Source organism: Erinaceus europaeus, chromosome 13, assembly GCF_950295315.1.
Source record: "Erinaceus europaeus chromosome 13, mEriEur2.1, whole genome shotgun sequence".
NCBI lineage: Eukaryota > Metazoa > Chordata > Mammalia > Eulipotyphla > Erinaceidae > Erinaceus > Erinaceus europaeus.
Genome location: NC_080174.1, coordinates 54,722,055 through 54,748,772, shown reverse-complemented (window position 1 = coordinate 54,748,772; position 26,718 = coordinate 54,722,055). Strand labels below are relative to the sequence as shown.

Below are 26,718 nucleotides of genomic sequence, written 5' to 3'. Positions count from 1 at the left end.
TACCCAGACTCACAGGTGAGCTTCAGAAGCTTGGCCTCCTACAGTCTAAATCTCAGGTGGGATTAAGTCCCAGTCACCATCTGAGCCCCTAGCCAGTTCCACTTCTTCCAGGAAGCCTTCCAGAATCTCCCCAATGGAGGAATTTCTCCCCTTCAGAGTTTCATTTTATGTCTCACAACACTTATAACTAACTTTTTTTTAAGTCTTTTTGTTTGTTTGTTTTTGGATCTTTTTTCTTTATTTCCTTTTGCTGCCCTTGTTGTTTTATTGTTGTAGTTATTATTGATGTTGTTGGATAGGACAGAGAAATGAAGAGAGGAAGGGACGACAGAGAGGGGGAGAGAAAGACAGACACCTGCAGACCTGCTTCACCGCTTGTGAAGCGACTCCCCTGCTGGTCCTTGTGCTTAGTGCCACCTGCGCTTAACCTGCTGCGCTAATGCCCGACTCCCAGAACTACTTTTTTTTTTTTTAATATTTTATCAATTTTCAATGACTGCATTAGTCTCACTCTTCAGTTCTTTTTCTTTTTCCTTGCCCACTGCAGTAGCAGGAAGGGTGCTTTGCACCTGTGATTCCACCACTTCTGGTGGATGTTTTTCTCCTTTTAAATTTCAGAGAGAGACTGCACAGCATCACTGCACTGACCATGTAGTCTCCCCTGGTGCAGGTGTTTCCATATGATGCCAGGGGCTTAAGCCTGGGCCCTGGTACACAGCAAAGCGTGTGTTCTACCGGGCGAGCTATCCACCCCCCACCTCCCTGTACCCTCACTCCTCAATCTCTTAACATTACAGACAATGTCTCATATCTGTGTTTTCCATAGAGCCTAGCATTACCGCTACACAGGACAGGTGTTCAGCTGAGTAAGTGAAGAATGAATTATTACCACATTTATACCCAGTGTATGCTACCACCATTACATACATCACTTCTTTTAAAAAAATATTTCCTTTTTGTTGCCCTTGTTTTTATTGTTATTGTAGTTATTATTGTTGTTGTCGTCATTGTTGGATAGGACAGAGAAATGGAGAGAGGACGGGAAGACAGAGAGGGGGAGAGAAAGATAAGACACCTGCAGACGTGCTTCACCGCCTGAGAAGCAACTTCTCTGCAGGTGGGGATCCAGGGGCTCAAACTGGGATCCTTATGCTGGTCCTTGCACTTTGCGCCACGTGCGCTTAACCTGCTGCACTACCGCCTGATTCCCGACATACATCACCTCTAATCTGGATAACTTTGAGAGTCTTTGAGTAGAAGTTTAGAAATGTTTCTAAAATCAAGAACTGAGACTCAATCCCCAAGTTCTCTAACTTCAAGACTTGCCCCCCCAACCCCATCCTCCTGCATCTTAATCATTATTTTAGAACTCCACTAAACATTCAACACCACTCACAAGTACCAACTCATTTCACTCTAAAACAATCATACTAGCTATGTATTCTCACAATCCCAATTTTACAGTTTATAATATGAGGTGGTGGATTAAAATATATTATTTTAAACTTTTTTATTTTCCCTTTTGTTGCCCTTGTTTTTATTGTTGTAGTTATTATTATTGATGTTGTCATTGTTGGATAGGACAGAGAAATGGAGAAAGGAGGGAAAGATAGAGAGGGGGAGAGAAAGAGAGACACCTGAAGACCTGTTTCACTGCCTGTGAAGTGACTCCCCTGCAGGTGGGGAGCCAAGGCTCGAACCGGGATCCTTACGCCTGTCCTTGAGCTTCGCGCCACGTGCGCTTAACCCGCTGCGATACTGCCCGACTCCCTGGATTAAAATATTTTTTATTGTTGTTGTAGTTATTAATGTTATTACTGATGTCATTGTTAGATAGGACAGAGAGAAATGGAGAGAGATGGGGAAGACAGAGAGGGGGAGAGAAAGAAACTTTGAAACCAGATTCTTCACAAGGCTGAGCAAGTAGGTTGTATCCTATCCAACCCCCCACTTTTTTTTTTTTTCCTCTAGGGTTATCACTGGGACTCAGTGCATGCACTACAAATCCACTGCTCCTGAGGCCATTTTTGTTGCCCTTGCTATTATTGTTACTGTTGCTATTGCTGTTGTTGTTGGATAGGACGGAGAGAAATCAAGAGAGGAGGGGAAGATGGGGCTGGGTGGTGGCACACCTGGTTAAGTGCACATGTTACAATGAGCAAGGATCCAGTTTCAAGCCCCCAGTTCTCACCTGCAGGGGGAAAGCTCTGCAAGTGGTGAGGCAGTATTGCAGGTTTCTGTCACCTGTGGTATTGAAGGTGTCTCTTCCTATTACCCCCTTCCCTCTCGATTTCTGGCGGTCTCTACCCAATAAATAAATAAATATAATAAAAAAAAATTTTTAAAAAAGAGAGGAGGGAAGACAGAGAAGGGGAGAGAAAGACAGACACTTGCTTCACCACTTGTGAAGCGACACCCCCCCACCCCCACAGGTGGGAAGCTAGGGGCTTGAACTGAGAGCCTTGTGCTGGTCCTTGAGCTTTGCACTATTTGTACTTAACCCGCTACAGCCTGCCCTCCTCCCCCTTTAAAAACAGCAACAGAGACGACATGAAAGGGAAGGAGACAGGGAGAAAGAACTGCAGCACTGGCTCTCTGCTTGTTTGAAGCGTCCCCTACCAGAGCTTGGTAAAGACAAGCAACTTTGATCTAAAAAGAGAAAAGAAGTGATGGTGACCTCAACTAGGGAAGTGACACATGGAATGAAGGATTTGACATGTACTCCTCACCCCTCTGATCTGAGATTTATGTAAGAGGTAATAGACACGTTAGTCCATGTTGATGATTTGGAGAAGTTAGGGAAAGGACTTGGAATCAACACGAGAAAACACACACACACACACACACGATTAATAAAAAGAATCAGAACCTAAGTGCTGAGATGCTTCTCCAAGAAGTCAGATACTGAGAAGTTTGTCTTAAGAGGAGTTAGAGAGTCCCCATATAGTGGATAGAAGCAAAGGTATACAAAATCACCCCAATGAGGTATTGTAGCTATCCAATCAGCCAAACAGACTGAGCCTGATGAAATATAATCTCAAAAGCCCATCTGTGAGAGAGGTCCAGGAAGCTCTAGGAGGCAGGAGGAGCTCTAGGCTGCAGGTGGCAGGCAACATCCAGGCACCAGTTGGGAAGACTTTTGTTCAACCAGCTGTGGGCACAGCAAGCCCCGTGGTAACTTCTCCTGAACATGAAATTCTGTTCTTTACATTAGTGCTTGAGAACTTGCTTAATGGGAGCTCTGTTGTGCTAATGAAAATCAGGTTTCTAAACTTGAAGGTCAGACCATAGACCATTTGAATTAATTAATGACTGCAACTTAAATGAGGCCTCCATAGGTACTGCATACTGGCCTTTCCGAGCAAACTGAATCCTGACATCAAAGAACGTAGTCTCATGAGAGCTATATTATTTCTCCTCCTCCTCCTCTTCCTCTCCCTTGGAACAAGGGCCTAGCACATGTGCAGCTTCACTGCTCTGGGATACTTCTTCATTCAGCTAGAGATAGAGAAAGGGAGAGACACCACAGTACTAAAACCTCCTCCACAGAACCTCTTATTTGGGTCCTGGGGCTGGGACCTGGGTTGGGTGCATTGCAATGCTGGCACCCTACCCAGGGAGCTATCTCTCTTGCGCCAACATTATTTTGACAGTCACAATGTACACTTTTACTGATGGTAGAAGAATACTGTGTCCTGGAGACACCTCCTTTGGTAAGGGTCCCCCCAGTCCTCTTGGCTACATCTAGTCTCACCTTCTTGGTTTCTCAGCATTGCTATCAAAATTCTCAGTGTCCAATGTTGAAAAATTACATGTAAGCAGATGTTTATCTTCTCTACTGTACCACTGATGTTAAGGCCCTTACACGAGTTGTTCTGGTCAAATAGCACTCAGTATGCCTAAGACAAAAACGGAGGAAAAAGAGGTGGGGGGTGGGGTGGGGGAGGGAGGGAGGGAGGGAGAGAGGCAGAGAGACGGGAAGGGAAGGAGAGACTTGCATTTTTTTCACTGTTCCTCAGTTAGATGAAGAAAATGAAGATCCGGAAGGTTAAAAAAACTTTCTTGGGGTCGGGCAGTAGCGCAGTGGGTTAAGCACACGTGGAACAAAGCACAAGGACCAGCATAAGGATCCCAGTTCGAACCCTGGCTCCCCACCGGCAGGGGAGTCGCTTCACAGGCAGTGAAGCAGGTCTGCAGGTGTCTGTCTTTCTCTCCCCGTCTTCCCCTCCTCTCTCCATTTCTGTCTCCCCTATCCAACAACGACATCATCATCATCATCAACAACAACAACAATAACTACAACAACAATAAAAAACAATAAAAACAAATAAAAATCTTTCTCATGAGAAGCCACCTTCTCCAGTAATGGCACACCAGGGATTCAGCCCCAGGGCTGTACATGGTTTTCACACCACAGCGTCCTCCTAGATGTCAGGTCATAGATGCACAGTCAACAAATTTATACAAAGTCACTTATGTTCCAGCACTGTCTCCACACATACACATTTTCTATCTTCCTTTCCCAACAACATACTAGAATTATTAAAAACAACAGTCAACAATGACTGAGCATTTATTCTATTCCAAAGATGAAACCCATGCTGATTGTATATCTTTAAAAAATTTTAATTATCTTTATTTATTGGATAGAGACAGCCAGAAATTGAGAGGGAAGGGAATGACAGAGAGACAGAGAGACACAGAAGCACTGCCTTACCACTCGTAAAACATTCCCTCTGCAGGTGGGGGCCAGAGGATTGAACCCGAGTCCTTGTGCATTGTAACATGTACGCTCAACCAGGTGCGCCACCAGCTGGCCCCTTGCTGACTGTGAATCTACCCTCCATCACTGACACAGGATGGACATCACAGAGAGCCACGCAGAACTCCATTTCAAGTAGGATGATAGTATGCTTTATTATCACTTAAAAGTTTATTCTCATAATTATAGGCTACAATTTAGAAGTTTGAAACATTAGAGAAAATTCTATGGAGTGTCCAAATAAATCTCAATGAGCATGTAAAAGATGGTTAAAACTGTAAGTAGTGCCAATTAGCTCTCAGGTATATTAATTTCTCCTTTTCAAGCACAGGCTGTGGAGCCAGAGTCAACAAAATGTAATCACAAACAACTCTTAAGACATTCATCCTACACAAGTAAGCATGGAGATATAGATATATATTTTATCTAATATATACATATTTTAATATATTGGTCCACTGAGAATACATATTTTAACAAAAGATAAGTATCTACGTAATCCAGTTAAACATATATAAGATTAGGGTACAGTTATTACATTGAAAGTTGGTGTTTATAAGTTACTTATATTTAATATTTTCCAGAGTGTGCTTTAATTAAAAAAAATATTTTAAAAGCTTTTCAAACAGCTATTCGTTTTCCCAGTGCAAAAGAAGGTTACTCAAGTCAACTTACCTTTTTCCTGCAGTGTAAGGGAAAGGAGAAAACCCAAACCACTATCTATCACAACTCTATCACAATACTACCTTCTCTATTAACTGTTGCAGTATAATTTTAGGTCACTGAATATAGTTTCTCAATATTAAAGCCTTGTGATTATTATGATTCAGCCCTTGCTTATGTATGATTTTTATGCAGAAATGTTTCAATTTATAAAAGTAGAAAAAAGCAGTGCAAGAAAGTGGCTTAAATTTGTTTTAAATGTCAGTAGTCTAATTGTGGATGGAGAGAAAAAAGCACCAATTCAAAGTGAGCTGAATTGTATATTCTACGATTTAGTCACAGGCTTGGCAGTACATTACTCTGGTTAACACAGGTCCAAACCACCTTGACTTCATGGCCACAGAGGCTTTTAATTAGTTTTTAGGTGCATTTTTCTTTATCGTGGTATTCAATATGTTATCTATTGCAGTAATGAACATTAGAAAAATGAAGATTATTGTACAACTTGCAGCCTACTTCACAGTCTATTTCAAATCCAGCTTGTCTGCTACGTCAGGGTTACATACTAAGAGCTCTGACAAATTGGCAGACCTCTTTTCCTTCAATTAAAAAAACAAGATTTATTTTTGTTACTCTGCCAATTTTATAGGTAACATGAGGACAAACTATTTTAAAGCATAAAGGTAGACAAAAAACAGTATGATTTAATGTCACTTTTCTCATTTAGTGAGCTTTTTTATACTTCAAGTAATTAAGCCTTCATTAAAGAAAAAATGTATAAAAAATTGAAGTACCTTCCAGTTTTACTTGCTAAAATTTCTTCAGCAGAAGTACAAAAATAAATTTACCATGAACTAGAAAGGACAGTGCCATGGCAAAGGCAGAATGGCTGCTCAGTTAAGATTCTTGCTTCCTTGATACTGACAGGCATACTTTAGGTGATATTTTTCTCCCACTGTCTAGCACTTAAAATCATGCTTTTTAAGTCCAGAAAAAAAAAAATCTATTTTACATATGAGGCTTTAATATTTTTATTTAGAAAAAAGACAGAGCCTGAAGTTGTAATGGTTCAAACTAAAGCATCTTTTGTTTCAACAGTGGAGTCAATTAATGGAAAATATTTTTTCCTTGTCTATCAGCAAATTGAAGAGCCTATTATTACTAGGAAATACAAACATGCACAATTTGCACTATCATAAAAGAAATAGGATGTTCTTTCCCTTCCCTTCCCTCAACCATTCAAATCAGGGAAGAATACTGCAAAAACTTTAAGAACCCCACTAGCTATTATCAGAGTAACTATAGGACAAGTAGCACGGGGTGAAACTATTTTTCTTCTATATTTCAGAAGGCAGAATCTTGAGAACTCTAGCTTTACAAGTAAAAGTAGCATAGGCAGGCAAAAGCTCACAATAAATGCACACAGGGCCCTAGGAAAAGTTATCTAAGTTACTGCTTTGACAGGAGAAGGAAAAAAAAAAAAAGACAAATTTGAAATGGAGTAAAAAAATTAAGCAAAACAAAAAAATCCAACAATGACAAAGAACAAAAAACCCAAAACTTTCATCACATTGATAGGAATCTCAAACCTTTTGTATTCCCATGCTCAATAGGTAGTTTTGAAACACACTGTAAATAGCTTCAGTTTTCTGAAAGAAGAGTACTGTGTGGTTGACACAGGACAGAGTTCTTCATGCTTCTGATATCTCAGACTTGCTAAGTGCAATAGCCAGTTCTAAGTCTTCTTGCTCTTGCTGGTTTAGTCGGGCAAGTCGCTGTTCTTCTTCTCTCTCACTTTCTCTTTTGGCCCATTCAATCATATCTTCTTCAGAGGGATACTGCCATTTGAAAGACAAATGAAAAAATTGATAAGCAAAACAAATAAAAACAAAAAGAAAAAGAAAAATGGTGTTTACAAAAGCACATTAACTACTATTCACTGGAATAGTTTTGTTACCTTATTCCTCCTGGAAACACTTATGCCAGTTATTAAATTGTAGCTTAGTTAAAAATGTTAATGCAGTGTACATATTGGAAGTTTATAAAATTAAACATCAGAAACATCACTGTAAAGATGAAATGCTTACGGTGAAATTAGATTTTAAAATAGGGGAAGGATATCCTTTTTTTCTACTATGAAACATTTACTATTCCAATGCCAGTGCACACCCTTCAGGAACAGAAAAATCACGAAGCAAAGAATATAATGTATCTCCCATATATAACATAAAAGAATTGGGTATATGATATATGATGTAGACCAAGTAGTTCTGTAATGCATTTTATCAATTTTGAGAACTTTTTTTTACCCAGTATATACAATACCTATCACCATTAACCATTAGGTCAGGGATTTCCCCCCCCCCCTCTTTAAACCAGAGTACTGTACAGCTATGTTTTTTTTTTAAGATTTATTTTATTTTATTTTACCAGAGCACTGATCAGCTCTGGCTTATGGTGGTACAGGGGATTGAACCTGGGACTTCAGGGCCACAGGCATAAGAGTCTGTTTGCATAACCATTATGCTATCTACCCCCACCCTTTACTTATTTTATTAATGAGAAAAATAGAAGAGAGAGGAAGAGCCAGACATCACTCTGGCACATGTGCTGCTGGCGATTGAACTCAGGACCTCATGCTTGAGAGTCTAGTTCCTTAACCACTGCGACACCTCCCAGACCACTGGACAGCTATGTTTTATGGTGATGCAGGGGATTGAACCTGGGACCTCTACTGCCTGTGGCAAGAACATCTATTGCACTGCAGACAGGGCTATATCCCTGACCCTATGGAAATATTTAAATCTATCCTAAACAGTAACCCTGGCAGACCCAAACAAAAAATAAAACTTAAGGGGCCAGGTGGTATATCCAGTTAAGTGCACTTGTTACTATGAACAAATTCAAGTCCTCAGTCCATCCCTACAGGGGGGGAAGCTGCACGAGTGGTGAAGCAGTGTTGCAGGTGTTTCTCTTTATCTCTCCCTCCACCCGTCCCAATTTCTCTGTTAAAACAAACAAAATCTAAATTTAAAAGTTCACTTGGTGTAAAGTTTTTTTTTAAGTTGTATTTACTCAAATTTAATAGTGCCAGCACAACATGCAGCTTTATAAATCTCAACAAAATTTGGACAAGTTAGTGAGAATGAATGCTATTTTGCTTTCGAATATCCTATACAGGATTATCATTAGAGAATATAGCATGGGAGGGGAGGGAGCAATCCTGGGGAGAGGGCAGCGGGGGGAGAGAGCCACCGTGGATAAAGCACCAGACTCTCAAGCATGTGGTCTGAGTTTGATCCCTAGGATTGCCATGCGCAAGAGTGATACTCTGGTGTTCCTCTCTCTTCTCCACTAGCCCCCCACAAAAAATTTTTTAAAATGGCAGCTCTTCTTAAGAATTAGAGGGCCTTTAAAACCTATAATACTGTAGGGGCTGGGCGTTAGCTCAGCGAAGGTTAAGCACACATGGTGTTAAGTGTAAGGACTGGCCTAAGGATCCCAGTTCGAGCCCCCAGCTCCCCACCTGTGGGGGCGGGGGTCACTTCACAATAGGTGAAGCAGGTTTGCAGGTGTCTATCTTTCGCTCCCCATCTCTGTCTTCCCCATCTCTCTCAATTTCTCTCTGCCCTATCCAACCACCACCACCACCACAAGGGCAACAAAAATGGGGAAAATAGACTCCAGAAGCAGTGGATTCATAGTGCTGGTACTAAGCCCCATCAATAACTCTGGAGGCAAAAAAAGAAAAAAAAAAACTTACAATACTATAAAATCTTTCATAATGTAAAAAAACTCATTATGAGCTGTTTTATATTAGACTATACTGAAACTTTGAAGTATGAACTAGGTAAAATACCTTAGTTGTTCAAGACTCATTCCAGCCAAGTTTTGACTTGCTGAAGCCATTCTTAAGGTATTAAATGCCACAAATTACCAGAAGGCTACTTTATATTAAGAGGATTATAATCTCCTAAGAAGTGTACTTTTTTTGCTTTTTTGCACTCAAACTCCACCTTAGGAAAGTTATAATTTATAATTAAAATTCTTACATTCCATTTTCCAGTACTCAAAATACTGGTTCAAATTTTGCTCCCTTATACGAAGAACCAACAGGGCCTTACAGAAAAGTTTTAGAAGCTGGCTATCTCATTCTAATTGCCTTTCTTAGCTGCACACATACTTTTTGCCTGCCTTCCACCATATAAATAGTTTAAGGATAGAGTGACTGGATGAGTGACCCGCTGCTACACTGAGTAAGACATTAGATTTGTGGTGCAGGTCAAGACTTCTATTGATATTTTCAAAACCATCTCAAGGACTTATGGCAGAGGAACATGCCTATGTTATAAAATAGGCAGTGATAATGCAGGTAACTTTACCTGGAAAAAAAAGACTGCTAATTAAACTATGCTAACTACTCTAAGCATTTTGTTTCAAAACAAGACAAAACAAAGTCCCCCCTTTTCTAAATTTATATTTATTTATTTTTCCTTTTGTTGCCCTTGTTTTTTATCATTGTTGTAGTTATTACTGATGTCGTTGTTGGATAGGACAGAGAGAAATGGAGAGAAGAGGGAAAGACAGAGAGGGGGAGAGAAAGATAAGACACCTGCAGACTTGCTTCACCGCCTGTGAAGCGACTCCCCTGCAGGTGGGGAGCCAGGGGCTTGAACTGGGATCCTTATGCCGGTCCTTGCGCTTTGCACCATGTGCGCTTAACCCGCTGCGCTACCTCCGGACTCCCTAAAGTCCCTTTTTTTAAATCTGGAAAACCATGGTTTAATCTGCGAAACTATTAGTTAGTGCTTGCTGTTCCTCCATAGTAAAGTCTCCATATCTGGGGGCTTTATTTATGTGACTCCATAGCTCTATCAATGCCATTACCACAGCATCATCCTCCCATTGTTTTTACTGGTCTGCTTATTTTAGTCAGCTCGGACAGACATAAAGACAGAAAGCAAGTGAATCAGAATCTTCCAGATAGTGGAAGATTATTTAATTTTTGACAACCAAATTCCATTCAATTCAGAGACATTTACATACTTTAAGTGCTATTATGTAGAACCTGGGTTTTACTTTTTATCCAATGAATTTCTGGCCCTATTCTAACATATAATCGTTGCTAACTATCACCAAAATTCAATACACAAACACACATACACATGTACAAATATACAAGCTCATTACAGTGTTATTAATCCAGTGGTCAGACACCAAATGACTTTCTCATCTAAAGCCATCTGCCAAATAATAACTGCCAGGATTTTATTTAAACCATTTACCTAGACAAAGAAAAGTTTGTGAAAGAACTTTTTTGTCTGATTTTATTTTTTCTACCAGAGCACTGCTCAACTCTGGCTTATGGTGGTACAGGGGACTGAACCTAGGACTTCAAAGCCTCAGGCATAACCATTATGCTATCTCCCCTGCCCTATGAGAGAACTTGTATAGAATTCAAGCACTAAAACTGCTGGATTTGGTGCGATAGAATCATTACAAAATCATCAAAACAGACTCAAACAGAGGTTTTGGTTGGGGGAAGATCATGTTTACTATGTGGGTAAATTTAAAATGATGTAAATTGGACAGACTTCAAAGTAACCTTTGAAAATTCTTCAAATTGTAAATAGAAAAAGATTCCCCCACTCCCCCAATCAGCCCATTCACAGTACTTACAGCACTGAAGTTAGCAAAATTGCTTGGGTCAGCCTCTTTATTGGTAGTGGCAGTAGCAGAAGTAAATGGATCACAAAACATATCAGGATCTTTTTCTTTGGGACTATCATTGCCTGGGAAAGGCTGAAATGGATCATTCAGTTTAAAGGGATCAGAAGAATCCAATTTGTTGATGGGTCTTTTCCCTGGATCAAAATCATTACAATTAATTCAACCAGTAAACATGGCAAACACAAACACAAAAGAACATGAACACAGAGAGAATAAAAGAACTAAAGATGGGGACAAGCACCTAAAACACATTCTTAGCATGGTCTTAAGTGGCTATACCATCTGTCCTCAGATTTTTTGTTCACACACAACCTCTCAAATACATTCCAACTCTATTTAACTAAAAATTAAAAAAATATTTATTTATTCCCTTTTGTTGCCCTTGTTATTTTATTGTTGTAGTTGTTATTGATGTTGTCATTGTTGGATAGGACAGAGAGAAATAGAGAGAGGAGGGGAAGACAGAGAGGGGGAGAGAAAGAGAGACACCTGCACACCTGCTTCACTGCCTGTGAAGCGACACTCCCCTGCAGGTGGGGAGCTGGGGGCTCGAACCGGGATCCTTATGCCGGTCCTTGCACTTTACACGTGTGCTTAACCCACTGTGCTACTGCCCAACTCCCTTAACCAAACTTCTAAAAATTGCAAAGGAGGGAGGGTAGGTGGGTCAGGAATCATATTTTGCCCAGAAAAATAAATAAATTTTCCCCCAAAGAAGAATGTCCCCAAGAAATGAGAAAGGAAAGAATAAAACAGAAAGAGAATGACAAAGAATGAAGACAACAACAGAATCTACTGTTAGGAACTCAATCTGATTCTTACATAATTATCTACTAGCGACAGTAATGGCAAAGAACCTTTGTAAAATGCCCAAATTCTTCAGATTTTTCTCCGAATCTATATACGACACCTGGAGCATGAAATTAAAGAATTACCTTGGCAAATCCCACTGCATTCTGCCATATACATTACTTAAAATGGACAATTAAAGAAAATGTTTCAAAGTACAGGGCTTAAGTCTCTGGTAAAATCATCTTTCACCAAACATTGGGTATCATTATGCTCATTAATTATCACCAACAAAGTAATTTTAAAGGCCTGCTTAAAAGTTAGTACTCCTTGAACAGAAAGGTAAAGACTGGTGTTAATGATCTTTAAATGTGTTTCTCTTAAACTGTTAAGTTGCTAATAGCAACTATAACAGGTATTTCCAGCACTACAGCAGTTTACAGAAGATGTCTATAGAATTCAAGTTATCCTCAATAATCCTGTAAAATTGAGCAAAATTAGAATTACTGCTACAATCCAATAGCCTAGATCAATGATGCTCAGAATATGAACTCACACACTTAATTTAAGATCATAAACTTGCCAAAAGAACCCAAAATCTGAAGCCAGATCTTTAAGGTCCCAATTCAGTCTTCTCTTCAACAAAGCACCCTTTTTTCACTTGATCCTTCCTTACATTTAATTTTATTATCTTTATTTATTTATTGGATAGAGACAGCCAGAAACCAAGAGGGAAGAGAATGACAGAGAGGAAGAGAGACACCTGTAGCCCTGCTTCACAACTCATGAAGCTTTCCCCATGCAGGTAAGGATTGGGGGCTTGAACTCGGGTCCTTGTACACTGTAACATGTGCGCTCAACCAGGTGTGCCACCACCTTGCCCCCACTTGATCCTTCTAAAGTGATATACACTGGTTTTGCCCAGAAGTCTTGTGATTTAAAACAATTACATTATTTTAATTAGGATCTTAAAAAAATAAACTCATGGATATTACACAGGTATTAAATGTCAAATAAGCTTTTACTTGATTTTTTAAACTATATTCTAAAGACCTTACCCTCTAGCAATATAGGATATACATTTTTCCTTAAAAGATAAAATTCACTTAATTTGTTTATATGATTTTATTTTTTTAATTATTTTTTAAAAAGATTTTACTTATTTATGAGAAAGACAGGAGGAGAAAGAAAGAACCAGACATCCCTCTGGCACATGTGTTGCCAGGGATCGAACTCAGGACCTCATGCTTGAGAGTCCAAAGCTTTATCACTGTCCCACCTCCTGGATCACTTTATATGATTTTCTATAGATAACTGAATGTTAACAACTCTGTATGAATTATATAAATCACAGAAATAAATCAGCTCGTGAGACAACTTACAGAGGCTATTATGAAAAGGCAAGCATAGCAAGCATGTGATTAAAACAATCTTGTACATTATGTACGTTCTGTCCGATTATTCAGGTTAACACTTTTTTAGCCACTTCTCGTCAGCTTTATTTTTCTTAAAAAGAAAACAAAACACAGTCTTTTTCTACCAACAAATAGCAGCCAAGAATTTAAGAAAAAAAAAATTGTTCAGAATCTGGATCTCCTTATAAAAGAAAATCTCTTGTTAAATGAGGTAAAAACCTCTACCTCTCCCCACTGCCCCTATTTTTTCCCCCTTTACCACAGCACTGCTTAACTCTGGCTATTGGTGGTGACAGGAACACATGGAAACTCTCACATGCAAGTCTATGGTGTACCACTGCTGTGCTATCTCCTAAGCCCCAAATCATAGTATCTTTCAAGGGGGCGACCCCCACAACACTAGGCTGGCAAGATCATGCATCTGCATAGCACTTCTACTTTGTCTTGTGCATGATCCATGTTTGAACCCAGTCCCCACCACACTGGAGGAGGTTTTGGTGGTGGTGTATCTTGTCCTCTACCCCTGTCTCTTTCTAAGTAAAAAAAAAAAAAGGAAGTTTTGGAATGCTGAAGTCCTCCGTGCCAACATTAAAATAGAAACAGTATTTTAAAGTTCTATATAAATAAATGCTGGGTAGCAATGTCACATACTCTCACAAAAAAAAAAAAAAATCAAAAAAATTGAAGATTAAAATTTTTTTTAAATGTTTATTTTCCCTTTTGTTGCCCTTGTTGCTTTTCATTGTTGTTGTAGTTATTATTGTTGTTGTTACTGATGTCATCATTGTTAGACAGGACAAAAAGAAATGGAAAGAGGAGGGGAAGACAGAGAGGGGGAGAGAAAGACAGGCACCTGCAGACCTGCTTCACTGCCTGTGAAGTGACTCCCCTGCAGGTGGGGAGCCGTGGGCTCAAAAAGGAATCCTTGCGCCGGTCCTTGCACTTTGCATCATTGTCATGTGCGCTTAACCCGCTGCACTACTGCCTGAAGAGAGATTTTACATTTACCAGGGAAAAGGGGGGACTCTGAATTTATCTTCTTCAGTAGAATTCAATTAAGTTGTATTAATGTTGATCAATAAGCTTCTAAGGAACAACAATTATCTATTCTTTGTTGTTTTCATTGATCACCTCTCTAAAATGGTTTTTCTTGAAAAAAGAATTTTAACAGGTGAGATTTATTTTAATATCCTTTATTTTACTTTATTTATTTATTAATGAGAAAGATACGAGGAGAGAGAGAAAGAACCAGACATCACTCTGGTACATGTGCTACCAGGGATTGAACTCAGGACCTCATGCTTGAGAGTCCAATGCTTTATCCACTGCGCCATCTCCTGGACCACTTTTCTTGAAAAAATTAATAGAAAACAAGTTCAACCCATGTTCAGCAGGGAAGCAATTACAAAAGCCAGACCTTCCACGCTTTGCATCCCACAATGACCTTGGGTCCATACTCCCAGAGGTATAAAGAATGGGAAAGCTATCAGGGGAGGGGATGGGATATGGAGATCCGGTGGTGGGAAATGTGTGGAGTTGTACCCCTCTTATCCTATGGTTTTGTTAATGTCTCCTTATTTAAACAAATAAAAGAAAAATAATAAAAAAAGAGGAACAAAGAAAAAAAAAGAAAACAAGTTCAAGGTATTTATAAAACACCTCTTAGGCATGTCTGTAATTCTGTACTGAGGTCAGAAGAAATGATAGCTATAGACTTCTACCAAGTTTTTTGACTTGTTTTGTTCAAGTCCTTTATGTAAGACTATTAAGTGAGAACCACACAACTTTTCAAAGAAGAACATCTAACTGATTTTGGAAAGGTACCAAATCTCATACCAGGTGGTGGTGGGCAGGGTCTTGTCGGAGTCCCAATCTTTGGTGGCAGTGCTGGGGGTACATCTTCATTTTTCACTGGTGTTTCTTCAAGCACATTTTTTGTAACAACTCCGCTGCTAATAGAGCCTGACGTGGCCGAACTAAAGGGATCTTCATTGTTGACCTTTGAAAAGAAAGTTTTATACATGGCTATATTTAATAATCCAACTGTCCTGTAATACATTGAAAAATAATCTTAAGTATTATGAAGCTTAATTAATTTCATTCTGAGAGTATGACCATTTTAACTCTGCATTCAGGGCCAAAAGGGTAAAAATTTATAAAACTTACTCTCTGTGAGGGAGTCAGGCAGTAGTGCAGTGGGTTAAGCGCACGTGGCGCAAGGCGCAAGGAGTGACGTAAGGATCCCGGTTTGGGCTCCCAGCTCCCCATCTGCAGGGGAGTACTTCACAGGTGGTGAAGCAGGTCTGCAGGTGTCTATCTTTCTCTCCCCTTCTGTCTTCCCCTCCTCTCTCCATTTCTCTCTGTCCTATCCAACAACAACGACATCAATAACAACAATAACTTCAAAAATAAAACAAGGGCAACAAAAGAAAATAAAAATATAAAACAACAACAAAAAATTAATCTCTGTGAGTAGTGATTAAAACATCACTACTTATTAAATGTGACAGATCATACCAAAACAATCTAACTCTAGATTAAATATTTGTGAAGCCTTAGGACATACAAGCCACAAGAGGCTCATTTTAAAGAACTACATGTCCTTCAAATGATGGTCTGATCCAAATGCTAATCAAAGAGAAAAAAAAAACTTTGATCTCACAATTCCCAATATATCTACATATAGGGAATATTACATATTAATGACAAAGGAAATGGCATCAGTATTTTTAAAAAAGCAATAAGAAAACTTGGAAGTCAACCTTTAAAGACAGAAACAGAGAAGCAGAGGTGAAGAAAATGAGGTTGGGAGAGGAGTGTGTAGCTTTGCCATGTGTGTGACCCAGGTTTGAGCCCAACCCCCACAACACTGAAGGTAACTTGGGTCACACACACATGGCAAAGCTACACACTATCCAAGTGAGCTATCTTGCTAGCCCAGAGTAAATTTTAATATAGTCTAAGATACTACTGTTCTTTTTTTTCTTTCTTTTTATTTTGATAGGAGAGAACTTGAGAGGGGAAGAGGGGATGGAGAAAGAGAGAGAAACACCTGTAGCATTACTTCAATATTTGTGACACTTCCCCCCTGCAAATGGAGACCAGGGGATTGAAACTGGGCCCTTGCACAGTGTAATAAGTGCGTTCAACTAGTTGTGCTACTACCAGGCCCCTTCCCCTGCATTACTTATTTCAATACCAATTCTAACAGCTTTGGAACAGAGAATTAATGTAGAGAAGATGGAATGAATTCCCAGATATCATACCTATTGACTCAGTAAATAGGGAAAAAGTACATCTACTTGCACAAAGTGCAAGGACTGGCGCAAGGATCCCGGTTCGAGCCCCTGGCTCGCCACCTGCAGGGGAGCTGCTTCACAGGTGGTGAAGCAGGTCTGCAGGTGTCTATCTTTGTCTCCTCCTCTGTCTTCCCCATCTCTCTTGATTTCTCTGTCCTATCCAACAACGACATCAATAACAGTAATAATAACCACAACAATGATAAAAAACCAAGGGCAACAAAAAGAAAAAAAAATCATAAAAAAGTACATCTACATGTTTAAGTAACAGAAGATTCTGACAATGAAGCTTTTGAGCAGACCTTACAATAGGAAACTAGTTACCTGTGCTATCATCATAGTTATGTAAATGTTATTTGTCTACTTTATATCTTATCTTTTATTTCTACTTGAAAGTAACATCTACTGTGATTTACTGAAATCAAATTGCAATATTTTTGAGATAGTTGTGTAAGTGAAAGAAAGAATTGCTTCTTGGTGGAGACACAGTATAATTTACCTTCCCACTAATCAATGCACATTACCTTTGACAATGTGCTGAAGTCAGCAAATCCATCTTCAAATGATTCATTTCCAAAAACAGAAGCAAAGGGGTCTGTGGCTAAAATGAATACAATGTAACAGAACAAAGAGACATGAAATTCCACATCAAGTCTCAAGGATAACCCTGGCTGCAATAAAAATAAAACAATCTTAAACCAAGGGAGATATGAAAATTATCTAAGAAGTAATTACATTTGAGCAGGGTCTTTTATGCAAAGACTAGGGCTTGCCAAACAGATGAAGGAGGGTGAGTTTTACTGTTTTCATTCAGGTGTTAGAAAAATAGTCCATACAAAATACCTTCTGGTCCTAGAATAAATCTCATTTGTAATTAGAGAATTTTTACATGTTGAAATAAAATATATGTAGAAACCGAGAGTCCTGAATTTGCTTTAGTTTTCTTTCTTACTCTGCAATGTTTATTTACCAGTTTCCAGATACAAGGATTTTATGAATAGATAAACTAAACACACACAAACATCACCACCACCACCAGAGTTACCACTGGGGCTCAGTGCCCACAAGACCACACTACTCCTAAAGATTATTATTTTTTCTTTCCTCTAGATAGAAGGTGAGAGATAGGGCCAGGCAATTGTGTACCTGGTTAAACAATAAAAAAATTATAAAAATAATAATAATAAAAAGAATATTGGAAAGTTCTATCTGCCTTGTAAGATTAACATTATGCCAACATTTAATTACTGGTGAGATGGATGGTGATGTTAATTAGTTGCTAGTTGTGGCCCAGGACGTGGCAAGTCTGAGGTCCTGGGTTTGACTACAGCAACTCATGTGCCAGAGTGAGCTTTGCTTCTCACGCCCTTGTTGGTAAGTAAATCTTTAGAAATTGTTATTCAGAGTAATTTGAATGTAGCATTTGGAAGATACACCCAAGTGAGAGAAAAAGAACTAAGGATTAAACATGTGTTAATTATATCTAGAGGACATTGAAGTTGAGACCTCAATAGGTATCTGGATATATGAGTTTAGAGTTCTGGGAGAAATGTGGCTAGAGCCATAAATCAAATCTTTAGTTAGTATGTGAAGTCATGAAGCCAGAAAAGATCACCCAGGGAGTATAGATAGAGAATAAAAAAGGCCCAGAATCTAAGATCTAGAGCAAAGGTGGGGAACATTTAATCCACAGGCCACACATGGTCTGGCCTTACCAACAAATCACTTGAAATTCAATAAATTTAGAAACTTTTTCATAGCCACATTAAGTGATTTTTTTTTAAGTTGATAATTTTGCATGGCTATGAATGACAATCAAATGACCTTTGGCAGGAAAAAAAAAAAAGGTTCACTGTCCCCACCAGTGAAGAACAGAATATCAAGAAATTGGGGTGGTCTGGGAGATGGCGCATTGGATAAAGTATTGGACCCTTAAGCATAAGGTCCCAAGTTCAGTCCCCAGCATCACATATACCACAGTGATGTCTGGTTCTTTCTCTCCTCCTATCTTTCTCATTAATAAATAAATAAAATTTAAAAAAAGAAAAAAATTGGGCAGGGTCTGGGCAGTGGTGCACATGTTACAGTGCACAAGGACCCAGATTCGAGCCCCTGGTCCCCCATCTGCAGGAGGAAAGCTTTTCATCACTTGATGAAGCAGAGCTGTAGGTGTCTCTCTCCCTCTCTATTACCCCCTTCCCTCTAGATTTCTGACTGTCTCCATGCAATAAATAGATAGTTAAAAAAAAGTGGAAAAGAAAGAAATTGGGGAAAAGAGGAAGAATCAGCAAAGCCTACGAAAAGAGGAAAACTGAAAACTTCATCTGAATGTGAGTGTAACTATTACTGCCTTAAAATTATGAATCAGCTTTATCACCACTCTATCTGTTAATTTTCTTATCTATACAATAAACACTATAACAGATCGTCTTATGTATTTGCCATGAGAATTAACAAAGAACAAAAATGGGCAAATGGTTAACACTCAAGAGTTTTAAACTATGCAAGATTCAATAGATGGTATCTCATGATAACAAGAGTAAATTTTAGCCTCTATCTAGGCTATCCTACCACTTTACAGGCAGTAAGTCAGGACCTGGAATTAAACTTTTGGAAGAAGAATGGAACCTTCTAAGAAACTGAGAGGGGCGAGGAGATGGAGAGAGAAAGACAGACAACTACAGACCTATTTTACTGCTTGTGAAGTGAACCCTTTGCAGGTGGGGAGCGGGGGCTTGAACAGGGTGCATGTGCTTGGTATTATATACACTTAACCAGGTGCACCACTGCCCATCCCATGTTTGTCCTTGAATATGTCTTATATGTTATGCCTTGTTCAAGTTATTCTTTGTTTTTCTTTTCAAAAACTTTGAGAAAGAACACCAGAACATCACTCTGGCACATGCAATACTGAGGATCAAACCTGAGAGCTCATGACTGGGAATCCACTGAGCCACCACCTAGGCCACTATCCTCTTGTTTTTATACTCTTTCCATATCTAAATACTTACTAAAATCCAAACCTATTGTTTCAAAGAATACCACAATGCATCTTATGCTTTGAAATCATTCGTGATTTACCCAAAACAAGATTTTTCTTTTCTTTAACTTTTGCAGCTTTATATTCACCTTTCATTTCATGATCTTAAGACTACCCTTTTAATCAAATACTGTTCCTAGAAATATATTCACCAACTCCATAGTGGGTACCTTAAAAATCACATGTATGGGGGCTAAACGGTAGTGCAATGGGTCCCAGTTTAAGTCCCCAGATGCCCACCTACAGGGGAGTCGCTTCGCAAGCGGCGAAGCTGGTCTGCAGGTGTCTACCTTTCTCTCTCCTTCTCTGTCCTCCCCTTCTCTCTCAATTTCTCTCTGTCCTATCCAACAACAACGACAGCAATAGCAACAACAATAACAACACCAATAAACAAGAAGGGCAACAAAAAGGGAAAAAATAGCCTTCAGGAGCAGTGGATTTTTAGTGCAGGAACCAAGCTCCAGCAATAATCCTGGAGGCAAAAAAGAAAAAAAATGACATGTATTTTGAAAAGATATGTTAGCTATTGTTGCTTGTATAGATTTTCAGAAATATAATTGCTGTTATAGTCTGCATTAGTACCTACCATTCCATGTGTCAATTTTCAACCTTTTTTTATACACATCTGCTTTTTACATTCCTCCTTGTTACTCAAGTGGGAAGTTAATATTCAGCCTCAAAACAAATAACACTCTGCTAAATCTTGTTTTGTTACAATTTGTATAAGAGAAATCTGAATTATGAAGACACTTCTATTAACTGTATTCTATGCATAATTAATCCTCCAGAAATCAAAATCAGCAAATTTATGTACTGAATAACTCACCCTGTTTCTATCTGGAATAAGTAGCTACCCTATATTTGGCACGATACTAAAATACCTACATGTTTGAGTCCATAGCCCTGTAATTTCCCTGATCTTTCATAGTAGCTAATCTGTTTAATTTTTAAATTAATGATAAGAAGGAAGCAGAGCTACTTAGCTAAAAGACTTTTAGACTACCTCAGACTTGAACCCAATCTTGGCTTCACCTGATATAATTCTAGTAAACTGTATAATCTTGATCAAATTAGTGTTCTGGTTTTCAGTTTCCTGAAATTTCACATTAGAATACTTTAAAGACTATTAAATAGAAAAGTCAGGTGTAATAAAGTATGGAGACTAGATAGTAGAATAATAAAGATTCCCTCTATATTAACAGAACCCACTCACTATTTGTGATTGCCTATATTAGTGCCTATAAGTCACTAATCTTTTCACTTAGGTCAAGACCTATTAAGAGTCAATGCTGACTTCAAAGCTGCCAACCCCTTCATGAAACAAACATCACCACCAGCAATAATTGGTTTTACTACAATACATATTCTAGTAGGCTATTTAAAATAGACAACAAATGAGATAACTTGAAAAGCAGAAATTATACACAAACATTTGTTATCATTATTATTCTTGGTAGACTGCAATTGGACAGAACTATGCAATAATTTAAAATCCATAACAGGCCATAAATAAAAGCCAACAAATATGCCAAATAAGTTTAGAGTCCAACAAAAAGAATCTTAATGAAAAGAACAATGTTCACTATGTGAATGATGATGATTTTTTTTACCTGAATCGCTTGCCGCAACAACTACAGTTCCACCAGGAGCAAAAGGATCATTGTGCGTCACTGTTTCAACCTAAACAAATCACGTGAAGCCATGATGAGAAAGGAACCTCATTGCCACTTCAAAGTAAACACTAGGAACAAATGTTTCCCCTACTAACCTGCAGTGACTAAATTTAAATAAAACATATATTGCAATATTTTATTTTAAAATATACATCTGTTGAGAAAAAAGTATGAAATTCATTTGTGTTTAAACAAGTAAATACCAAGTGAACTCCCACGTAGCCACTTAGCAGAAAACTGCCAGTACCTTAGAAGTCTTCATGTGGTCCTACAAAGGTATTATTATTATTATTTGCCTCCAGGGTTATTGCTGAGGCTCAGTGCCTGTACTATGAGTCCACTGCTCCTGGAGGCTATTTCCCTCCCTCCCTTTTTTATTGCCCTTTTTTATCATTCTTGTTGTTATTATTATTGTTGTTGGACAGGACAGAGAGAAATCGAGAGAAGGGGAAGACAGAGAGGGGGAGAGAAAGATAGACACCTGCACACCTGCTTCACTGCTTGTGAAGCGACCCCCGGTATCCTTAGCCAGTCCTTGTGCTTCCAGCCATGTGCACTTAACCAGCCCTACTGCCTGGTCCCCATAGAGGTCATTATTATCCCAACTTTGGAGGTATTCATTTCTTTCATTCATACATCCTTATTTATGCAGATGCACACCACCATCTTAGCTTTAATTTTATTATTATTTTTTAAATGTTTTAAAATTATTTTTAATGAGAGAATGAGTAAGGACAAGGGCACTGCTCAATTATGATATAAAGAGGTACCAGGGATAGAAACTGCTGCTTCTTAGGCGTCAGGCATGTAAGTCTAACAGGCTGAGCTGTCTTCCTAATACTGTGTTAGTTCTTATTTAGAAATAACTTCAGATTTATAGAACAGTTGGTGACAACAGTATAGAGAATTCCTATCAGCAAGCTTCCTCTAATGATACATGCTATATTATCATGGCATACTATTTTGCAGCAATGGAATTTATACTGGTATGAAACTATAAACTATAGATTTTATTTGACTTGCACAAAATTCTCCACTAATAACCTTTTTTTTTACTAATAACCTTTTAAAATATTTTTTCTCTCTTTTTAAAAAATTTATGATTAAGATTACAATGTATAATTAATTACACCACACCCACCAACAGAGCTTTGTTGTCTCCTGCCTTCCTGCCTCCCAAAGATTACACAATGGTTCATACAAGTCTTAGAAACAACTTGCTTGCTTTTTTTTTTTTTCTTCCCTTTTTCTTTTTGGGAGGATTAATGATTTACAGTGACAGTAAAATACAGTATTTTGTTCATGTGTAACACTTCTCAGTTTTCCATATAACAATTACCCCCCCACCCTCCTCCACCATCATGTTCCAAGACCTGAACACTCCCCCAAATCCCAGAGTCTTTGGTGCAATAAATCTGTTTTTTTTTTAATTCCTCCCCACCCCCCAAGTTCATGTGTATAAGTTCTTTAGATTCCACTTATGAGTGAAGCTATTTGATATATGTCTTTCATCTCTTTACTTATTTCGTTAAGCATAATCACCTCCAGTTCCATCCATTTTGTCCCAAAGGACACAATATCATCTTTTTTTCATTGCAGAGTAGTATTCTATGGAATATATATCCCATAACTTCTCTAGCCAGTCATCTGTTGATGGGCATATTTAGGCTGCTTCCACTTTGGCTCACTAATAATCTTTTTTCTATTCTAGGATCAAATTGCATTTAGCATGTACATTATTCTAACTCTTTAAAAACATTTTTTTTTAAAACCTTTATTGATTTTTGAATAGAGACAGAGAGAAACTGTGAGGGAAGGGGGAATAGTGTGGAAGAGAGACAGAGAGAAACCTGCAGACCTGCTTCACCACTAGTGAAGCTTTCCCCCTGCAGGTGGGGACCAGGGACCTGAACCCGAATCTTTGCGCACTGTAACGTGTGCGCTTAACCTGGTGCACCACCGCCTGGCCCCCCACATTATCCTAACTCGCTTAATCTCAGAAAAATGCTGTTTTTTTTTCATTTTCTAGGCTGTCTAAAAATATTTCTAGTATTCTTTTCCTTAGGACATACATACATATGCACACACATGCAAGCTAGCTAGCGGTTGGGGGTAGATAGCATAATGATTATGCAGAGACTCTCCTGTTTGAGGCTCCAAAGCCTCAGGTTCAATCCTCTGCACCACCATAAACCAGAGCTGAAAAGTGCTCTGGTAAAAATAAATAAATAAATAAATAAACGATAGCTATGTATATCATAAAAAGATCCTGCCACTTTCAATAATAAACCATGTAAAAAAATCGGGAGTTAAGTGGCAAGACTCAGCGATTACAAAGAGTAAATAAAGACTTTACCAGAAGTCAGAGGTTTCTGCTATTGAACTATCTTCTTACTTTGTTACTTAGTCTTTAATAATCAAGATAACTAAACATTCTCTTTTATTCGTGGTTTACAAAATCATAAGATTTCAGAGTATAGTTCCATACTGCACCCACCACCAAAGTTCTGTGACCCACTCTTTCAATGATAACCACCATGGTTAGTTATCATAAAGCTTTAGAGACAGTTTGGCACCGGGCTCTTTTTAAAAGGCCTGCCGAAGGCTGGGAGTATGGATCAACCAGTCAACACCCATGTTCAGCGGGGAAGAAATTACAGAAGACAGACTTTCCACCTTCTGCACCCCATAATGATCCTGGGTCCATACTCCCAGAGGGTTAAAGAATAGGAAAGCTATCAAGGGAGGGGATGGGATATGGAGATCTGGTGGTGGGAGTTGTGTGGACTTGTACCCCACTTATCCTATGGTTTTGTTAATGTCTTCTTTTTTTTTTTAAATATTTATTTTATTTATTTATTCCCTTTTGTTGCCTTTGTTGTTTTATTGTTGTAGTTATTATTGTTGTTGGATAGGACAGAGAGAAATGGAGAGGTCATGGGGAAGACAGAGAGAGGGAGAGAAAGATAAACACCTGCAGACCTGCTTCACCGCTTGTGAAGCGACTCCCCTGCAGGTGGGGAGCCAGGGCTTGAACCAGGATCCTTATGCCGGTCCTTGTGCTTAGCGCCACCTGCGCTTAACCCGCTGCGCTACAGCCCGACTCCCAATGTCTTCTTTTTTAAATTAAAAAAAAAAAAAAAAAGTCCTGCCAAAAGTCTTGTTAGGCAGACAGGTGAAAGCAGTGTGACAAGAGTTCTAAAAGATTTATCTTCTACTCTGACTCATGACTATCATATCATCTGAATTACAGGCTCCATCTTCAATCAAGAATTTGGATATTGAGAGTGAATGTCAAAGAATATTAGATAGTTAAATCCATAAATTTCCAAGCAAAGCAAATATGAGGAAAGTAATGCTAACTGGTACAACAGTTTTTTTTTAAAGGAGAGGCATCAAAAGTATTTGCAGAAATAATCAATTAACTTTTACAACTGGAAATGATAGTACTTATTTCAACTGATAGTAATGATATTACAGAGTAACACAACAAATTCCGTTCTGATTATATCTGCTGAATAAACAGGAAAGAAAAAAAAATTAAACTGATGTGTATAGTAAAGTAGGAGCTCCAGTGGCACAGTTTACAAGCAGTACTTACAAAGTACTGATACGGCAAAGTAATTTTACACGGTTCCTAATCATGAAGATACCAGTGTGAGCAACAGTCAGTAAATAGTTTATGTCACTAGCATTACAGCTTCTTCTCTTGAAGAGGGAAGGAAAAACTCATTGACTTATGTCAACAGAACTGCTGGAATTTAGTTGCCACCACAAACAGAAAAATTAGCTCCACATATCTGTCAGGTTTAATTTCTAATCTTTCATTACAAACTGTGCAACCACTGTACGAGGCCAGAGGGATATTTGCAGTCGCTGAAGAAATAAATGTCCACAAAATGATTTTATGTTCATGTTGTTCAAAAGCTAGGCAATTAAGTACAAAAAAGTAGTTCTCATAACTATAATCAAGCTACTATGATTTTATAGAATGAAAGACCTGAATGCCTACAGAGCTACCAAACTCTCCCTGATAATTTGACTCTCCACAGTGCTACCATAACTACAAAGTAGCAGCTGTTTTTCTTTTCTTTTCTTTCTTTCCTTTTTAAAATTATATCCCTTTGAGAGCAGAAGATAGTCTTGAGAGATTAGGAAAGATTTTGGGGGAAAGGTTCATGTCTAGAGGCATAATCAGAAAACGGTTTGGAAATAAGGACGATCACACACACACATACACACACACATCTGAGGTGTTCTGGTGATGCCAAATAAATCCATGGTTTCAGATACAGGTCCCTAATTTTTATTTTGTATTTTTCTTTTCTTTTTTTTTTTTACTATTTATTTATTTATTTACTCCCTTTTGTTGCCCTTGTTGTATTGTTGTAGTTATTATTGTTGTTGTAGTTGTTGGATAGGACAGAGAGAAATAGAGAGACGAGGGGAAGACAGAGAGGGGGAGAGAAAGATAGACACCTGCAGACTTGCTTCACCGCCTGTGAAGCGACTCCCCTGCAGGTGGGGATCCGGGGGCTCAAACCTGGATCTTTCTGCCAGTCCTTGCGCTTTGCGCCATGTGCGCTTAAGCTGCTGCGCTACCAACCAACTCCCTATTTTGTATTTTTCAAGAAAGAAGAGAGTGAGAGACAGAAGCAGATGAGACCCCACACCAACACTGCACCATCCATGGAGTCCCCTTGGTGCTGTCTTTGTTGCTTCAATGTGGTATCAAAGCCAGGGCTTCACCTGCTGGGTTATCTCCTGGCCCCAAAACAGAAATATGAAACAAGAAGAAATAATGTTAATCGAATTCTACCACTTGCTAATATACCTTTCTTTTGCGTACTCCCCACTACTACTTAACTTCCTATACCTTATTTATTTTATCTTTAAAACAGGCTAGTAATATGTACCCCTTAAGAGTCTGAAAATTAAATGAGGTAACCTGTGAAAAGAGATTTTTATTTTTAGCACCATGCCTAATACATAGATGAGATTAAATAAACAAAACTATGATTATATAGCCAGTTTGGGTTTTTATATGGTTTTGTTTTTAATGAAGAAATTAAGAGCTGCCAGCCGACAGATGGTGGCAAACCTGGTTGAGTGCACATGTTGCAATGTTCAAGGATCTGGGTTCATGGCCCCAGTCCTCATCTGTAGGCAGAAAGCTTCACAAGCAATGAAACAGTGCTGTAGGTGTCTCTTTCTTTCTCCCCTACTTCCTCTTAATTTATCTCTGTATCTACCAAATAAATAAACAATAAAAATTTAAAAAGAGTGGTAACTCCATTGAAAAACGAGATAGGTCAGCAAGGGCAACACTAATTTCAAAAACTGGGGA

At 38.6% G+C, this 26,718-nt stretch overlaps 1 protein-coding gene across 3 annotated transcripts in view; it reads right to left on the bottom strand.

Annotated features, from left to right (window-relative positions):
* Window positions 1-4,891: 4,891 nt before the first annotated feature.
* EPS15 (epidermal growth factor receptor pathway substrate 15) overlaps window positions 4,892-26,718 on the bottom strand; it is a 133,047-nt gene continuing 111,220 nt past the window's right edge. For 2 of the 3 annotated variants that reach the window (XM_060205904.1, XM_060205905.1), the window contains 5 exons: window positions 21,309-21,378; window positions 17,183-17,259; window positions 15,196-15,358; window positions 11,105-11,289; window positions 4,892-7,263 (listed from right to left, as the gene is read on the bottom strand). In XM_060205904.1, coding sequence (XP_060061887.1) covers window positions 7,117-7,263; window positions 11,105-11,289; window positions 15,196-15,358; window positions 17,183-17,259; window positions 21,309-21,378 — 642 coding nt within the window. In that variant the 3' untranslated portion in view covers window positions 4,892-7,116. The remainder of the gene's footprint in view (window positions 7,264-11,104; window positions 11,290-15,195; window positions 15,359-17,182; window positions 17,260-21,308; window positions 21,379-26,718) is intronic. The other variant, XM_060205906.1, reaches the window with a different exon arrangement.